This window comes from Prionailurus viverrinus, chromosome A3 (assembly GCF_022837055.1).
Source record: "Prionailurus viverrinus isolate Anna chromosome A3, UM_Priviv_1.0, whole genome shotgun sequence".
In the NCBI taxonomy this organism is placed as follows: domain Eukaryota; kingdom Metazoa; phylum Chordata; class Mammalia; order Carnivora; family Felidae; genus Prionailurus; species Prionailurus viverrinus.
The window spans coordinates 73,057,602-73,074,082 of NC_062563.1; the positions used below are offsets into that span (position 1 = coordinate 73,057,602).

Consider the following 16,481-nt stretch of genomic DNA (forward strand, 5'->3'; position numbering starts at 1 on the left):
CTACTCTTTCCTTTGCCCTCAGTTTGCTCATTCTCTGTTGTAAACCAAAGGGAAGAAAACTGGGAAAAGGACAAATCATTTTCAATCCTTACAAAGTAGGCAGCAATGACCGTACTTAACAACACATCAAGAAGTATGCTCAGCGGCTTAAAACTTCAAATACTAATTTTTATTTTAATTGAAGTGCTTTTACATGGAAACACAAGAAGCAGACAAAATCTGGTGTGCTCATATCAGCAACTGCCAGAAACTAGTTTTCTATAACCAAGTGGTGAGAATTCTATAACCCTACAAGGTTACTAACAATTATCGAAAATAGCAACAGCCATCTTTTTGACCAGCTACTTAAGTATTTCTATATGGATTCATAAGAAATGTTCGTTTTAATGAAAAGGCCAATGTGTAGTCATTTAAACACACATGGACAGAATGGAATATTTAAATTAATTAGACTACTGTCAAAAGAGGTATAATGCAAATAAGCAAAACAAAGGGCACAAGGTAATTTTGGACTGGAATTTTAAAATTAATGTGTGACTATTTACAGGATGAAGTGTACAAGTAAATAAAACAAGTCTCCAAACGTCAAAGAAAAAAATTATGGGGGGAAGGGGTAACTTTCAGGCAGTGCTTCCACCTGACATTTTCTCATTAAGCTTCTTGAAATTCTTAAGTCCAGAAGTCTATCCAACTTCTCTGAAAGCTTAAGAACTAATCTATAAAGAAATTCCAAGGGGTAACACAAACCAAACTCAGCACAAGTAATCAATTATACAACCAAGAGAGAGAACTATCATTTCATTACTAGAAGCTGTAGAAATCCTCTTTAATTTCAAAACTACTCAGAAAAAAATTAACTGAAGAGGAAACCAGGCTACCACACATCATTCTAAAATAAAAAGGAGGACCATATGGTGAGAAAGACATAGAACATTTTCTTTGAGTATTAGGGAGAGATTCTACCTTCTCTCACAAAAAAAACCCTAAGCAATTGAGAAACACAGAATTATTAGTTTAGAGAGTATCTAAGTTTGCCTGGTTAAAAAAAACAGGTAAACTCTCCGACTACATTTAAACTCCCTGAAGACCACGACTATGATTTTTATTTCCGGGCATTTCCAAAGTATTTATACCAAGGCTATGGTTCATATATATTTATGCATATTTATATTTATTATTTTACAAAATTCAATGGACATTTTCTATCAGAGCAACAAAAAGCACAGATCTTTGGATCTTCTTTTAGTCTGGACTGAAGAACTCCATTTAGAAATAAATTATAGCCAAGGTTTAAAGAAACACCTAGTTCCTAGTGCATCAACTTAAATGTAGATTTTAAAAAGATAATTCTAAAATGGTAAAGTGTCTGTCCAAGGAAATAAGCAGAAGATTTGTAATTCTACCAGTTCCTAAAGTTTGTGTTCATGTTAACTTTACATTTATTTTACTGTTTCTGTGGCAACTCATTTGAGAGTACAACACAGAAAACCTGTTATTTTCACTGGTAATTTTTCTATTCCACCAAACTTTCAAATAACATCAAAAATGATTCTCAAAAGCAAGTCATAAAAGCCTACATAGCAACCTGCTCTCTCCAGTTCCCTTTACTCTTCAGAAGGAGGTTAATTATAATACTTGATAGCTGTCACTTCACTTCATTAGAGGAATAGGGTATGTGGGAATGTGCTTTAGTTTCTCTAAATAAAATCAATTTCAACCCCTCTTTATATATATAAGGACTGTGCCAATGGATTCATGCTCTTTATCCAGAAAAGGGTACAATCTCTCTAACCTGTGATATCTGTATAGTGACCTTTTGTGATTCTTGTAATCTCTCAAGATGAAGGGAACAATGTTTCTGTTTAAAAATAAAATAAAAGGTTAAGGCTAGATGCTACTAGACTATATTTCACTAATTTTTAGAGGGAGTGAATAATCACTATGTACTTTCCCAAATGCTGGAGTTTATAATATTAAAGTGATTACAATTCAAAACACTTTTTTTTTTTTAATCAAAAGGGCTCTAACAGAAGGAATAAGCTTTGGATGAGTTTTCTCATAACCTACTTTCTCTTAGAAAAAGCATGCTAAGTTGAAAAGAAAGCCATAGTATACCATGCAATGGTTCACAACTTGCGCTTTAGAGTCACACAGATCTAAATTTGATTACCAGTTATGTTTCTTACTATCAGTTCAATATTATAGCCGCAGTTTTTCCAGCTATATAATAGTAATAATACCTACCACTCAGAAGGCTGTTATAAAAACTCAATGAGGTATTATAAAGAAAACAGTTATCTGGCCCAGAATTAAACACAAAAAGTATTAACTATAATTATTATTTCTTACTAGCCAAAACAAATTATATTTTCAATCTCCTTAAAAACTAAAATTTTGTGCTCATTTTGTTTTTACATTTACTGCCTCTTGAATAACTGTTAATTTATGATTTAGGAGACCACATCAAAATAGGAAATTCTTCCCCCAATTCCCACCCTATTTATTAGGGCAGAAAGTAAGGTTCTGGTCCCAGTTCTTGAGCTCTTATCCCAGTTTCAACCAATGACTGTATGAATTTTCCTCTATGGACCACAATTTCCTCACTCTTTATGATTATTTATGACATTAATAAAGTTAAGTGCCAAATATGTAACAGAGAAGCTTGAGGAAAGCCAAAAACCTTAGTTTCCAGTTACACTGGTTACTGAGATAGGGGACTTACATAAACCTAGCGGTTAAGGTTTCCTACCTCCTTGGCCTTACCTAATTATCAGAACAATATTCACTTTTAAACCAGAGAAATGTACAGCAAATGATATATTCAAGTTGAAAGTAGTGTGGAATGTCCATAGCCAGAGGTATTTTTAGCTTCACATGACAATTCTTGAACTAAAATTTAGCTTCAGAATTATATTTGCTTTTTAATAAATGAACTGGGAAATTATAACACTGGCTTATTCTACACACCTCTGCCTTAACCTCCTTATAATTCAACCATAATTGCCTATATATCTTCTTTCTTAAGAATGTACTTCCCTGGGGCACCTGAGTGGCTCAGTTGGTTGAGAGTCTGACTCTTGATTTTGGCTCAGGTCATAATCTCGAGGTTCATGGGATCGAGCCACATGTCTGACTCTGCACTGACAGCATGGAGACTGCTTGGGATCCTCTCTCCCTCACTCTCTGCTCCATCCCCACTCATGCACATGCCCTCTCTCCAAATAAATAAACTTAAAAAAAAAAAAAGAAGAATGTACTTCACTTAACCTAAAAAACTCAGTTTTACCTGCTTTCTCTAAATCTAAACAAATACAACCATCAAACACTATTCATCTCACAGCTAATCTTTCAAAAATCTAATATTGCATAGTTTCATGAGTCAGTACTCATTTTTCACAGCCACTTCACACAAAATGAGGGCCAAGATAATACCATAAGAAAGGTATAAATACGTAAAGAAAGAAGTCTGCCTCATGGCTAGTACTAATAAGTTGTAATAATCCTGACCACATAAGTAAAAAGAACACGCATAATTCCTGAAAGTGATGATAAGCCTAATCAGTGTGAACTAAATATTTTTAAATGCTTCTAAAGAAAAATCATTGTAACACAGATACAACTTTTGGGAACACACTACCAAAGTCATTAATAAAATAAAATCAACTATTTATTCTCTCATTTCCAAATAAAAGTAAAAATAGTATTTTTAAAAGAGCAAATAGAATATTCCTCAAATACCATGTTAATAAATCACTACATCTAGATGCCTGGGTGGCTCAGTGGGTTAAGCATCTGAGTTTTGATTTTGGCTCAGGTCATGATCTCACAGTTGTGGGATCAAGCCCCAAGCTGGGCTCCACACTGGGCATGGAGCCTGCTTAAGATTCTCTCTCTGCTCCTCCCCCACTCATGCACTCTGACTCAAATAAGTAAATGATCACTACATTTACCTTATTAATAATTGCTGCTTATTAACAAAATAACCATAAACTATTTTAAATTTCAACGGGCCTCAAAGAAATTGCTCTCATCATTTTATTATCATGTTAAATTCTGTAGCTAGAGATCATTCTCGAGCTGCAGATAATAACTTAAGTTTATAAATATAGCCACATGTGTCAAGAAACTTCCAGCAGAGTAAGAACATGTCATTTCCATGTGTTGAAGGGGGAACAGAGGATTTAGCTGTATCTTGGGGATAAGAGCACCAAATCAAACAGTCCTTTGTCAGATTAATTGAGAAACAAAAGCCACCAAGAACAAGCACCAAAAAGGGAAATAATCAAGTTTCTTCAGAAGCAGATTAATATGAAAAATGAAAATATTTAGGGACGCCTAGGTGGCTCAGTCAGTTGAGCATCTGACTCTTGATTTCAGCTCAGGTCATGATCTCACAGTTCATGAGATCCAGCCCCTCTGGGATCTGTGCTGATAAGCTCAGAGAGCCTGCTTGGGATTCTCTCTCTTCCTCTCTTTCTGCTCTTCCCCCTTCCCCCTGCCTCCATGCGCTCTCTTTCTCTCTCAAAAAAACTTTAAAAAACATACTAAAAAAAGGAAATGTTTAATACTCTACGATCCCCTTAGAGAATGATCTATATGAAAGAAAAATAGATCTTAAAAATATATTTTGAAAAAAGTAAATGAGTTATCTAGGCCCAAACTGCTCATGATGCAAATATGTAAGCCTTTTAACACTGAACAACTCACAAAAATCAAACTGATGGTGACAAGACTAAACAAATTTACACACATGTATCTACTCAAATATGAATTGTCTGTGCCCATTTGTAAAAGCTGATTTATGCATAATTCCTCCATACCTTGTTAGTAGTAACAGCCTTTATTAGTAACTTGCAAGATGCTGCCCCAATTAAGTGTGGGGGACACTATTTTATAAAACTAGGCCCCTAAGGTTCAAATGCTTCTTTTGTAATATAATCATTAAGTGATTCTTACATTACTATTATCAAGTTCAAACTACCGAATTCCTTTCCAATTTTGATTTATCAAATAACAAAATCCTACAATTTGTTTCTCCAGTAGAAATGAGAAACAGAGAAGAATGAAAATGGTCTCTTGCCCCTGAAGCATAAAGGCAGAACAACAGAAGGAATAAAGGGAGAGGAATAAAGAGAAGAGGAGGGAGAAAGATAAGGGAAAAGGGGAAGGGAAAGAAGAAAGCTGAATAATCCTTGCTCCAAAAAATAGAACCCGCTTTTAAAATCCTATTGACATGCGTGGCACCCTTAGCAGTAGTTTCAATAAAGAAAAACACATAAGGCACATGAGTTTAAGACCTGAAAGACAGTTAACAAATGAAGCAACCTTTCACTTTTGATTATAAAAATAGTATTCTAAAAATAGTATGAACACATGCAGTCAGCTGACAAAACTGTTTCAAAATGAGTCAGAATACAGCTAAGATGAAAATACTCAAAGCAAAAATACCAATTCCAAAAGCATGCCATATTAAAGGGTTTTCAGGGGTTTTCTGAAATAAAATGTTTGTGAAGTCATAACATTATCCCTGGACTATAAATACTTGCTATACTAGTACACTGAACAGAAGCTTAAGAAAAAAAAACGGAATTTTAAAATGTTTTAAATAATTCCCTATTAGAAATCCAGAGGACATAGAACAGCTCTAAGAAGCAGAAACTAAAAAGTAGTGCTGTATAGCTCTCCAACTGGTTTCTCTAATATTTCTGCCTAAGAACTAAGACTACTAGATTTCTGATTTTAAGATTAAGGCAAGTGTGACGAACAAAGTCCAAGAACCAAAGAGGTTGATAATCCTTCAAAGGTGAGGTTTTATAACTATATAGGTATATAGGTATTCCTTTCAAAAGGTGGTAAATATCTGATGGTAACAGTAAAAAGATTATAGAAAGTTGGAGAAAGTGAATAAAGAATTATAGTCCTGAAAAGTGTTTTAAGTACAATTCCTTCTACTTTTCTTGCAGACATTAGGTTTCTAATTTTGTCCTACAGTTGCCTCTCACCAAGCAAAATCCCCCTCAAAAGTGGTTCCAGATCCTTAGTATTCTTGTGATCCCTTTAAATTGGAACAACACATTACCATTTTTAAAAAGTGTCTGCATCACAGAGCTACACTTCACAACGTGTACTCCAGGGGCGCCTGGGTGACTCAGTCAGTTGAGTGTCTGACTTCAGCTTGGGTCATGATCTCACAGTCCGTGGGCTCGAGGTCCGCATCGGGCTCTGTGCTGACAGCTCAGAGCCTGGAGCCTGCTTCAGATTCTGTGTCTCCCTCTCTCTGCCCATCTCCTACTCCCGCTATGTCTCTCTCTTTCAAAAATAAAAAAACATCGGGAAAAAAAAAAAAAAGAAAGCACAATATGTACTCCATTCAATGGCACACACAGCCCCTGGGTGTGAGCAATCCAAACCACAGAACAAATATGGTTCATCTTCCAGGGGCATCAATTTTAGTCAAGATATAGATTGGAGGAATTTTTACTTACGAAAATACTACTTTTTAAGAATGATTCTAATTTTATGTAATATCTACACCCAACATGGGGTTCAGACTCACAACCCTGAGACCAAGAGTCACATGTTCTACTGACTGAGCCAGCCAGGTGCCCCTGAAAATATTATTTATAAGCCTAATACCAATATCAATGTTTAAAATAACATGTGAAATTTCCAAGAAATTTCTCACACTAGACCACTTTAAGAGACACCTCAAAGCCTCAAGGAAAGAGGAGGTATTAAATTAAGTGGACAGTTTGAAAAGTACTGGTCCAGGAAAAAAAATACTGGTTTGGAAACTAAAAAAACGGGATTTTTTTTTTTTTTTTTAGTTTATTTATTTATTTTGAGAGAGAGTGAGCCAGAGAGAGCAGGGGAGGGATAGAGAGAGAGGGCAGAGAGACTCCTAAGCAGGCTAAGCGCTGTCAGCACAGAACCCGATGTGGAACTTCATCTCACAAACCCTGAAATCATGACCTGAGTCGAGATCAAGCATTGGACACTTAACCAACTGAGCCACCCAGTTAAAAAAAGTAAACTGTAAAGTAAAAAGTAAACTGTTTTTAACCATTAATTATTTTTTGTAAAGTTTTAATAGACACTGAATCTTCTAGGAATATAATAAACATATAAACTGAAGTAAGTATTTTGATTTCTTGAAAACTTTACCTAGGGTTATTCATTACTCCCCGCCCTCTCCCCCCAAAAATCACACTATCATAGCAATTCCAACCGCAAAACTCAATCTGCCAATGCTATACGCATGAAGAGTGAAATATGCAACTAAGATCGAAGACTATTTTAACAGTTTAGAACCAACTGTCATTACATTGGCAATTAGCAGATATAAAACATGGCATCACAGAATTTCATTAGTAATTTTGCTGTTAAAAAGCTTCATATTATCTCTCAAAAAGAAATAAACACTTTAAATGCTTATGTTATTGTCATCCTTTTTGGTATGGCACATAAAGCAACTTATGCTGCAAAAATTATATACTGACATTATTTATTAATTTACTTTAGCACTGCTTGTTAGTTTTCAATCTTACTGATACTGTCACTGGAAGCCCACTGCACAAATTCTCTATGGCTTATCAATATTTCTTTTCCCAATTCATCCTTTGCCTCTATTTCTTTCAAATGTAATAATGTTCAAGAATGTTTTGTGATACCAAATAACTACACTATTCCATATCATTACATAAAGAATTATTATGACACTATATAAAAAGGCCAGCTGGGGCGCCTGGGTGGCGCAGTCGGTTAAGCGTCGGACTTCAGCCAGGTCACGATCTCGCGCTCCGTGAGTTCGAGCCCCGCATCAGGCTCCGGGCTGATGGCTCAGAGCCTGGAGCCTGTTTCAGATTCTGTGTCTCCCTCTCTCTTTGCCCCTCCCCCGTTCATGCTCTGTCTCTCTCTGTCCCAAAAATAAATAAACGTTGGAAAAAAAAAAAAAATTAAAAAAAAAAAAAAAAAAAAAGGCCAGCTTATCTGTAAGAATATCATACTTTCTTTTTCCCCAGCTTAGTACTCTGAAATTAAAGCCACTTCTCTCTTGTCATATTTAAGTAAGTCCTATTTGTTATTCTTTATCCTAGTGCTAGTTTTTACTTTAATGTCCATTCATAATGCTGCTCTTTTATTCTCTTGTACTTCTTATACAAAATGTTTTTTTTTTTAATTTTTTTTTCAACGTTTATTTATTTTTGGGACAGAGAGAGACAGAGCATGAACGGGGGAGGGGCAGAGAGAGAGGGAGACACAGAATCGGAAACAGGCTCCAGGCTCTGAGCCATCAGCCCAGAACCCGATGCGGGGCTCGAACCCACGGACCGCGAGATCGTGACCTGGCTGAAGTCGGACGCTTAACCGACTGCGCCACCCAGGCGCCCCTATACAAAATGTTTTGATGTTCTTGCTTTTAAATTCAAACTTACTCATTTAAGTAGATGCAAAATCTCAATACTATATTGTGTCTTTTCGCGTAATATTGCATGCATATTCAAAACACATATTGTTTTATAATAAACTACCTTCCCATTATGGGAATCATTTTATGGTTAACAAATTATTTATATTGATTTTTGTCACTGAGTACAGATAAAGAGTATAGGTAAGTCATATTACTTATGAATTTCATTTTAGAATAGTTAACTACAGAATACAAAAGTGGATGCTGCCTGCTTTAAACCAAGCAAAGATTTCAACAAATACATGATGTTATGTTTCTTCAAAAGACCAAGAACACTCATGGTGAAACTTCTTTTTTTAAGTTTATTTATTTATTTTGAGAGAGAGTGCACGCAAACAGAGGAGGGCAGAAAGAGGAAGAAAGAGCGAGTCCCAAGCAGGCTCCACATTATCAGCACAGAGCACGATGCAGGGCTTGAACTCACAAACCGTGAGGTCGTGACCTGAGCCAAAACCAAGAGTTGGGTGCTTAAACAACTGAGCCACCCATACAGCCCTCATGGTGAAACTTTTAAGGAAGAAGGTTTCCATGAGAGCAAAGATGATGGGAAGATTCAGGAAAAGACATGGTAATAATAAGTACAGTATCAAGATGCAGGGGAGGAACTATAAGCACTGACTGACACTAAGTGTGATAAGTTCTGACAAAACTTCCAGGAAAGCAAGCCATAGATAAGTATTAGCGACCACACAAGACTTAAAAGGAAGCAGCTGTCTTTGAAAAGGTACACCTCAGGGCAGGAAGTACTTACTGCAGGAAGGACTTACTGAAGAATTTTTTTTTTTTTTAATTTATTTTTGTGAGAAAGAGCACAAGCAGGGGAGAGGCAGAGAGAGAGAAAGAGGGAGACACAATCTGAAGCAAGCTCCAGGCTCCAAGCTGTCAGCACAGAGCCAGATGCAGGGCTTGAATCCACAAACCATGACATTATGACCTGAGCCAAAGTTGGACGCTTAACTGAGTCACCCAGGAGCCAGAAGAAAGAATTACTGAAGAAATAAATAGCCTTCTCTCCTCTATCATTTACCAAAGATTTTTCTGAGGCAGCTGAACAATCAGCCTGAAAATTTTCAAAAAGATAACTGATTCTGAACATCATTTAAAGTTCCCTGAAATTGCTGATTCTAGTGAAAGCCTAAATGGCCTCATATTTTAAGAAGACCCAGTCAATCTAGTCCGTGCCATATTTCCTCCAGCAGAAATACTCAAAAGGAACCTTTGTAACAAAGCTTTTATGCTAAATATTGGGTTTTCATAATAAATATTTATAAAAATATATTTGAATGATGTACCACTTAGTTTCATGGTGAATTCTGTTCATTTTATGGTTGAAATGGGTTTCCTTGTTTTAACCCATGAAATCTTTAGGAAAGAAATGATTTCTTACCACTCTGTTTGTGACCACCATCCAAAAACCAATTAGGGCCTAAGTTCAGGATCACCTATAGTCATTTTTCAAAACTTCTTTTCATTTACATCATTTTGCTATTTATTTATTTATTTATTTATTTTTTTAAATTTTTTTTTCAATGTTTATTTATTTTTGGGACAGAGAGAGACAGAGCATGAATGGGGGAGAGGCAGAGAGAGAGGGAGACACAGAATCGGAAACAGGCTCCAGGCTCTGAGCCATCAGCCCAGAGCCTGACGCGGGGCTCGAACTCACGGACCGCGAGATCGTGACCTGGCTGAAGTCGGACGCTTAACCGACTGCGCCACCCAGGCGCCCCTCATTTCGCTATTTAATTATGACCTGAAAATCTTTTAAAATCTACCATTTGTGGTCATTTTTCAGAAAATTCTATGTAAGGGTGTAACAAAGACTGCTGAGTGGTAAAGCTGAGTGGTGGATTAAATGAACTGAAAGGGGGAGACTATAAGAAGTTATGAAATAATGAAAACATGCCTAGAATTGAGAGAGAAACAACAGAAACAAATCTTTAAAGACTTAATTTATAAAAAAGAAAGAGGAAAATAATACAAGTGTATAAAATGGTGTTCTTCCGGAAATGAGTACATATGTGTATGACAAACAGTAGAGAAAAAATAAATTGAAGAAAACTGTAGAAATTTTCCTAAAAAATAAACCTCAATCACAAATAGTTTGAGTACTTTAAGCCAAACATGTTAAGACTGAGAAAAGAGCTAGATCAAATCTAAAATCACTATTAATTAACCAAAAAGGACAGATCATCATATTGTACTCCATAAATTCAGAATAAAATACAGAACACACCAAAATTAGAGATCTGGAAGAGCTAGGAGGCATGTACATGAAGGCAGAATTAGTCAGAGGTTCATAATCCTCGTATGTCTAAATCAAGAAGTTGTGCATCTGAATAGCTTACATTCACGAACAGTCACTGAAATTAATGGTTCTCTAATTGTGATGTGGGTGTCTCCTGGAATATACCAACCTCCTCTTCTCAAGGCATTTGTTTTATTTGCAGTATTAAAATACATGTGGGTATATAATAAAGAATACCAAATGTGTATTACTTTCAATGACAAATTCAAGATTTCAAACAAAAATCTGTTTTCTTTGCTCAGCATGGTAATATTAGTGATCAGATATCCTGGTGGGAAATTCATAACTGCAACTTCAGCTATAGTTTAAAGAAGGCAATAAATTGTTTTAGGAGTTAAGTTTCATAGTAATGAGCACATTGAAATGTGTATTTGCTTATCTCAAATAACCCAATTATTTATCAATTATGACCAAATCCTAAAAGGCCCAAGTGCTCCCAAAGAAGTACTTGAAGGAAATACTTACTTAGGAAACCAATTTAATCCCAGGTGCTCTGTCTTGGAATATAATATTCTTTCCACCATGTCATAAAGTGGTCTCCAAGGTAACTCCAAATCATCTCTTGAAAGAAGTTCCTTTTTCCTAATTAAAAAAAAAAAAGTAAACATATATGCATATATTCACGTGCAGTTGTTTGTATATTACCGCTACCACACAAGGACGACAGTTGTTAAATGTTGCTGTCATCCTGGTGGGCCTTGCTTTTCCCCATCCATGGCAACTCATTGGTAGAACGCAGCAGTAGGAAGAACAATGCACCAGATTCTTATTGCTGCTCACATCTCAAAGAGCACCAGGTAAAAAGGGGCATTTACATTTGTGCCACCATTATTGCCAATGAATTTCTTATTTTTCCATGTCATTGATGGAGTACTTAATGTTTCCAGCATTGTTCTGGATTTCCAGGAATAAGAAAAGAATAAATGATCCATGTCTTCTCAAGGATCTTACAACATATATAAGAGAACTAGTTTAAACAAACATTAGGTAACATAGTTCAGTGTCTGCTACAAAACAGAAGGCTTTATCGAGGAGATGGAATTTTAATTAATTAACACATATAGCTTAAACTTATGATAGAGTTTTCTGCAATCTTTTTGTTAACTGGAAATTTGGGACTTGGGTCTTCTTACCAAAGAACACTTAGCTCTCATTCCCTAAAACCTTGAAGAAACAAACCAAAAAATGTTAGCAGAAACCATAGGAAATTTACTTACTTTAACAAGTTGATCAAGAGACGGGCAAATCCCTGCATCATGCTGATTTCCAGTTTTGGAATTGATACCAGCTCATACAATAACTTGATAAAAAGAACATGATCTTCTTTGCTAAATTTTCTCCCATAAAGTCGAATATATCTGTAAAAAAAAAAAAAAAAAAATCAATACAGCCTTCAAAAAGAAGTATGGTGACACATCCATATTCACAGTAGCATTTTTCATAATAGTCAAAGTGTAGAAACAATGTAAATGTCCACTGATGGATGAATAAATAAGGATAATGTGGAATACACACGCGTACACACACAATGGATTATAAAGCCTTTTAAATAGAGATTTCTGTCATATGCTACAACATGGAGGAACCTTGAGGACATTATGCTAAGTAAAATTAGCCAATCATAAAAGACAAACACTGCATGATTCCACATATATGCAGTATCTAAAACAATGAAACTCACTGAAACAAACAGAATGGTAGTTGCCAGGAACAAGTGGAGGTGGGGCACACAGGGAAATGGAGTTATTCAGTGGGTACAGGAGACATGATGAAAAAGTTCTGGAGATCCGTTGTACAACAACGTACATATAGTTAATGATACTGTACTATATACTTAAAAACTGTTAAGAGGATAAAATTATCTCTTTTTGCCACAATAAAGAAAATATGTGGGGCGCCTGGGTGGCTCAGCCAGTTAAACGTTCGACTTTGGCTCAGTTCATGATCTCATAGTTTGTGGGTTCAAGCCCTGTGTTGGGCTCTGTGCTGACAGTGCAGACCTGTTTGAGATTCTCTCTTTCCCTCTCTATGCCCCTCCTAGACTCAGACTTTCGCTCTCAAAATAAACTTAAAAAAAAAAAAAAAAAAAAAAAATATATATATATATATATATATATAGTGATACCTTAATTTCAAATGTCCTTGATGTTAAGCATTTTATACTTACTGCTATGTAGGAAGAATTATTCTGTATTTAATTAAGAGACTACCCAATAATAATTAACAAAAGGCTTATAATGATAACTGAGTTCTCATCAACATTCAATGACCAATTAAAAACACTGCTGTCTTATTGTTGTTTGTTCTTAACTGGCCTGTGATCATAAGTAACCTTGAAAGGAGCTTCTCTGTCCCCTTCCCTTTATTAAGCAAGGGCACATTCAAGAGAATCATCAGTTTATAACTCCTAAAAGTATTTAAAAGCAGCATATCACAATATAAAAAATAGAACAAGAGAGTACAGATAATAGAAGTTTACTGTTTAACCACAGAATCTTTGAAGAATACATAATAGTTTGCTTAGAATCCTGTAACAATACAGCAAGTTACATAACTTACACTATGTGTTCCTGAGTTAACTCATAATTATAATAAAATTAAGTTACTACCCAAAATAATACAGTATTTTACCTCAAAGTTACACATTTTCAGTACTTTTAACTTTAGGGAACCAAGGCCATCAAAAGCATCAACTACAAGCAAATTTAAGGAAAAAGCATCCCCAAAAGGAAGGATGACTACAGAATATTTTAGGGATGCCTAAGTAACAAAAACTTAAGTAATCAAAAACTTACTTAGAACAAATGACTGGACACTTAAAAATCATAAAATCCTTTGAGGAAGACCACTTGACAGACAAATATATAAATGAACAGAAAACATGACATTAATACTCCTTATATTATCTCTAGCACTTCTCTGATAGCTAAGATCAAATTGAACTTACACTTAACTTCTAAAATTAGGCTATCTAGGGAAGGAAAAATAAGATAAAAACAGGGAGGAAAACCATAATAGACTCTTAAATACAGAAAACTAGGGTTGCTGGAGGGAAGGGGAGTGGGTTGATGGCCTAAATGGATGATAGGTACTAAGGAGGGAACTTGTTGGGATGAGCACTGAGTGTTATATGTAAGTGATGAATCACTAAATTTTATTCCTGAAATCATTATTATGCTTTATGTCAACTAACTTGGATTTAAATATAATTTAATATATAAAATAAAATAAAATAAAATAAAGTAAAATATCTAACTGCTTTTCTCTCCCAGAAATTCCTCAAAATTCTTGGTCCACTAAAAACACACTTTTTCATTTTCTCAGACTATTGTGTATTTATTTATTCATTCAGCTCTTTTCTGTTGTTTCAAGGTATAATCCCGTGATTTCACCTTAGTACTCTGTTGATCAGATAGTATGGGACGCAGAGCAATGAGACCTGAGATACTGTTTTGCCTCTACCAGTAATTACTGTGCAAGTTTCTTAACCACACTGGACTGGTAAACAGATTAGTAAAGGCAATATCTAAAAACCCTAAGCCTGGGGCTACCTGAGATACTTCAAAGCTGAATAAACATGGTATAACCTCCTGCAGCCTCCCTCAATGTCACTTTAAATTTTGGAGTGAAAGGTAGAATCAATTAAATGCTACTTTCAAATGAAAGCTATATTCCTAAATATATTCCTAAAGCAGCACACACAGAAGAGTTCAAAGACGTCCCTTGCTTTCAGTGGCTACTTCAGGTCTGGCCAGAACGCTAGATACCCCTGAGGTCCTGCATTCACTCACCTCTGAGGCTAGGATACTTCTGTGGAAAAATTGGGAAATACTGCCCTAAGTCACTGAAAGAAGTTAGCTACAGCCCACTGCATTTACCGCAGTAGAAAGACAACTATGTGCTTATTAACATTAGGAACGTAAAATTCAGAGCCCCAAATTCAATATGCTGAAAAGAGACAAACAGGGGGATTCCTAGAGGAGGTAGAACTGCTGACAAAACGAGAGATGTTAGGGGGATTACTCAGAAAGAAACCTTTTATTTTCCCTGTCAACCAGGAAATAGTTCTTGTCAGCCAGAAAATGGTTCTTGTCTCAGCATTTTTCAAAATGCAGTCCAAGAAAATTTCTTCTGAAGAACACAAGAAGTACTACATGAAAATTAATAACTGGCATTCATTAAAATTGAGAAATTCTATTCACAATAAAACACTACTAAAAGTGAAAAGCCCAATGAAATATTTGGAATACATACATCTGACAAAGTATTCATATCCAAATTACATAAGAACTCCTTCAAATCAGAAAGAAAAAGACACAACCCAATAAAAAAGGCAGAAGACTCGGGTAGGCGCTTCTCAGAAGACAACATCCAGACGACTAATAAGCAAATGTAAAGGTACTCAACACCCTTACTCCTCAGTAAAAGCAAATTAAAACCACAGTAAGGTACCACTACACCCACCAGACTGGCTAAAATTAAAAAGCCTAATAATATCTGGTTTGGGTGAGAATGTGGAACAACCGGACCTTTCATATGTTACTGGTGGGTGTATAAAATGGTACAGCCACCGCCAAAAAATTGTCTGACATTACTTAGTTTTCTTACACATTAGATTGTTTAAAATACATACTCCTGACTTCCATCTTAAATCTAGTCCATTAAATATACAGGAGTGTGAAATGCAATAAAACTGTAAGAAAAAAAGAAAAAAAAAGGAAAGGAAATTTAGTTGGTTTTTCTGTGTATTTATGTTCAAAAATCCTACTTTAGACCATATTAAGAGATGGTCTATTCTTTTTCCAATTAATTTTCACATTAAATTTTAGAACTAAAAATTACTATTAGATGTCTCAAAATAGTTGAAAACCTTGGTAACAGTCAAGATTGATCTTTTGAACAGAATATTTTTTAAACTATCCAGAATATACAGATGACAAGTCATTATGTTCTACCCTCTCACAGTGGGGGGGGGGGGGCGGGGCGGGGGACAGTTAAAGATAATACAAAAGTACTTCAAATTTTTTCTTTTTTTTTTTTTAGAGAGAATGTGTAAGCAGGGGAGAGGGGTGGGGGAGAGAAAGAATCTTAAGCAGGCTCCATGCTCAGCGCAGAGCCTGACACAGGGCTCAATCCCAGGACCCTGGGATTGTGACCTAAGCCAAAATCAAGAGTCAGCTGCTCAACAGACTAAGCTACTGAGGTACCCCACAAACACATTTTTTAACTGCTTCCTCCTCACAATCTTATAGTGTATTAATCAAATGCTTTAATTTTTAATCTTGAGTAAAGAAAGACAGCAGCATACCAGGAAGAGTAATTAATAAGATGTTCAATACTATCAAAGTTTTTTTCTACTATACATCCTGAAGATAGTATAAATATAAAATTATACATTATTGAACTAAGATTCAAAGGTTGCTAGAAGCTAAAAATACTCATTTTCAATACAAGTTTTGTCATTCACTAGTTATTTTTCTTCAAGGCAATCACTGGGTTTCTAATGTTCTAACTACATCTACCTATCAAGTGAAATTAACATCATTTCAGAGCAACATTAAGACTATTTGTAATTATAGACACATCTGGGTGGCTCAGTTGGTTAAGCGGTCGACGTCAGCTCAGGTCATGATCTCACAGCTCATGAGTTTGAGCCCTGCATCAGGCTCTGTGCTGACAGCTCAGAGCCTGGAGCCTGCATTG

At 35.6% G+C, this 16,481-nt stretch overlaps 1 protein-coding gene across 3 annotated transcripts in view; it reads right to left on the bottom strand.

The window, feature by feature from the left end:
• The window catches only part of PSME4 (proteasome activator subunit 4), a 99,896-nt gene that overhangs the window by 68,154 nt on the left and 15,261 nt on the right, over positions 1-16,481 (bottom strand). For 2 of the 3 annotated variants that reach the window (XM_047852456.1, XM_047852458.1), the window contains exons 2-4: positions 11,996-12,136; positions 11,244-11,360; positions 1,793-1,858 (exon numbers count right to left, since the gene is read on the bottom strand). In XM_047852456.1, coding sequence (XP_047708412.1) covers positions 1,793-1,858; positions 11,244-11,360; positions 11,996-12,136 — 324 coding nt within the window. The remainder of the gene's footprint in view (positions 1-1,792; positions 1,859-11,243; positions 11,361-11,995; positions 12,137-16,481) is intronic. The other variant, XM_047852457.1, reaches the window with a different exon arrangement.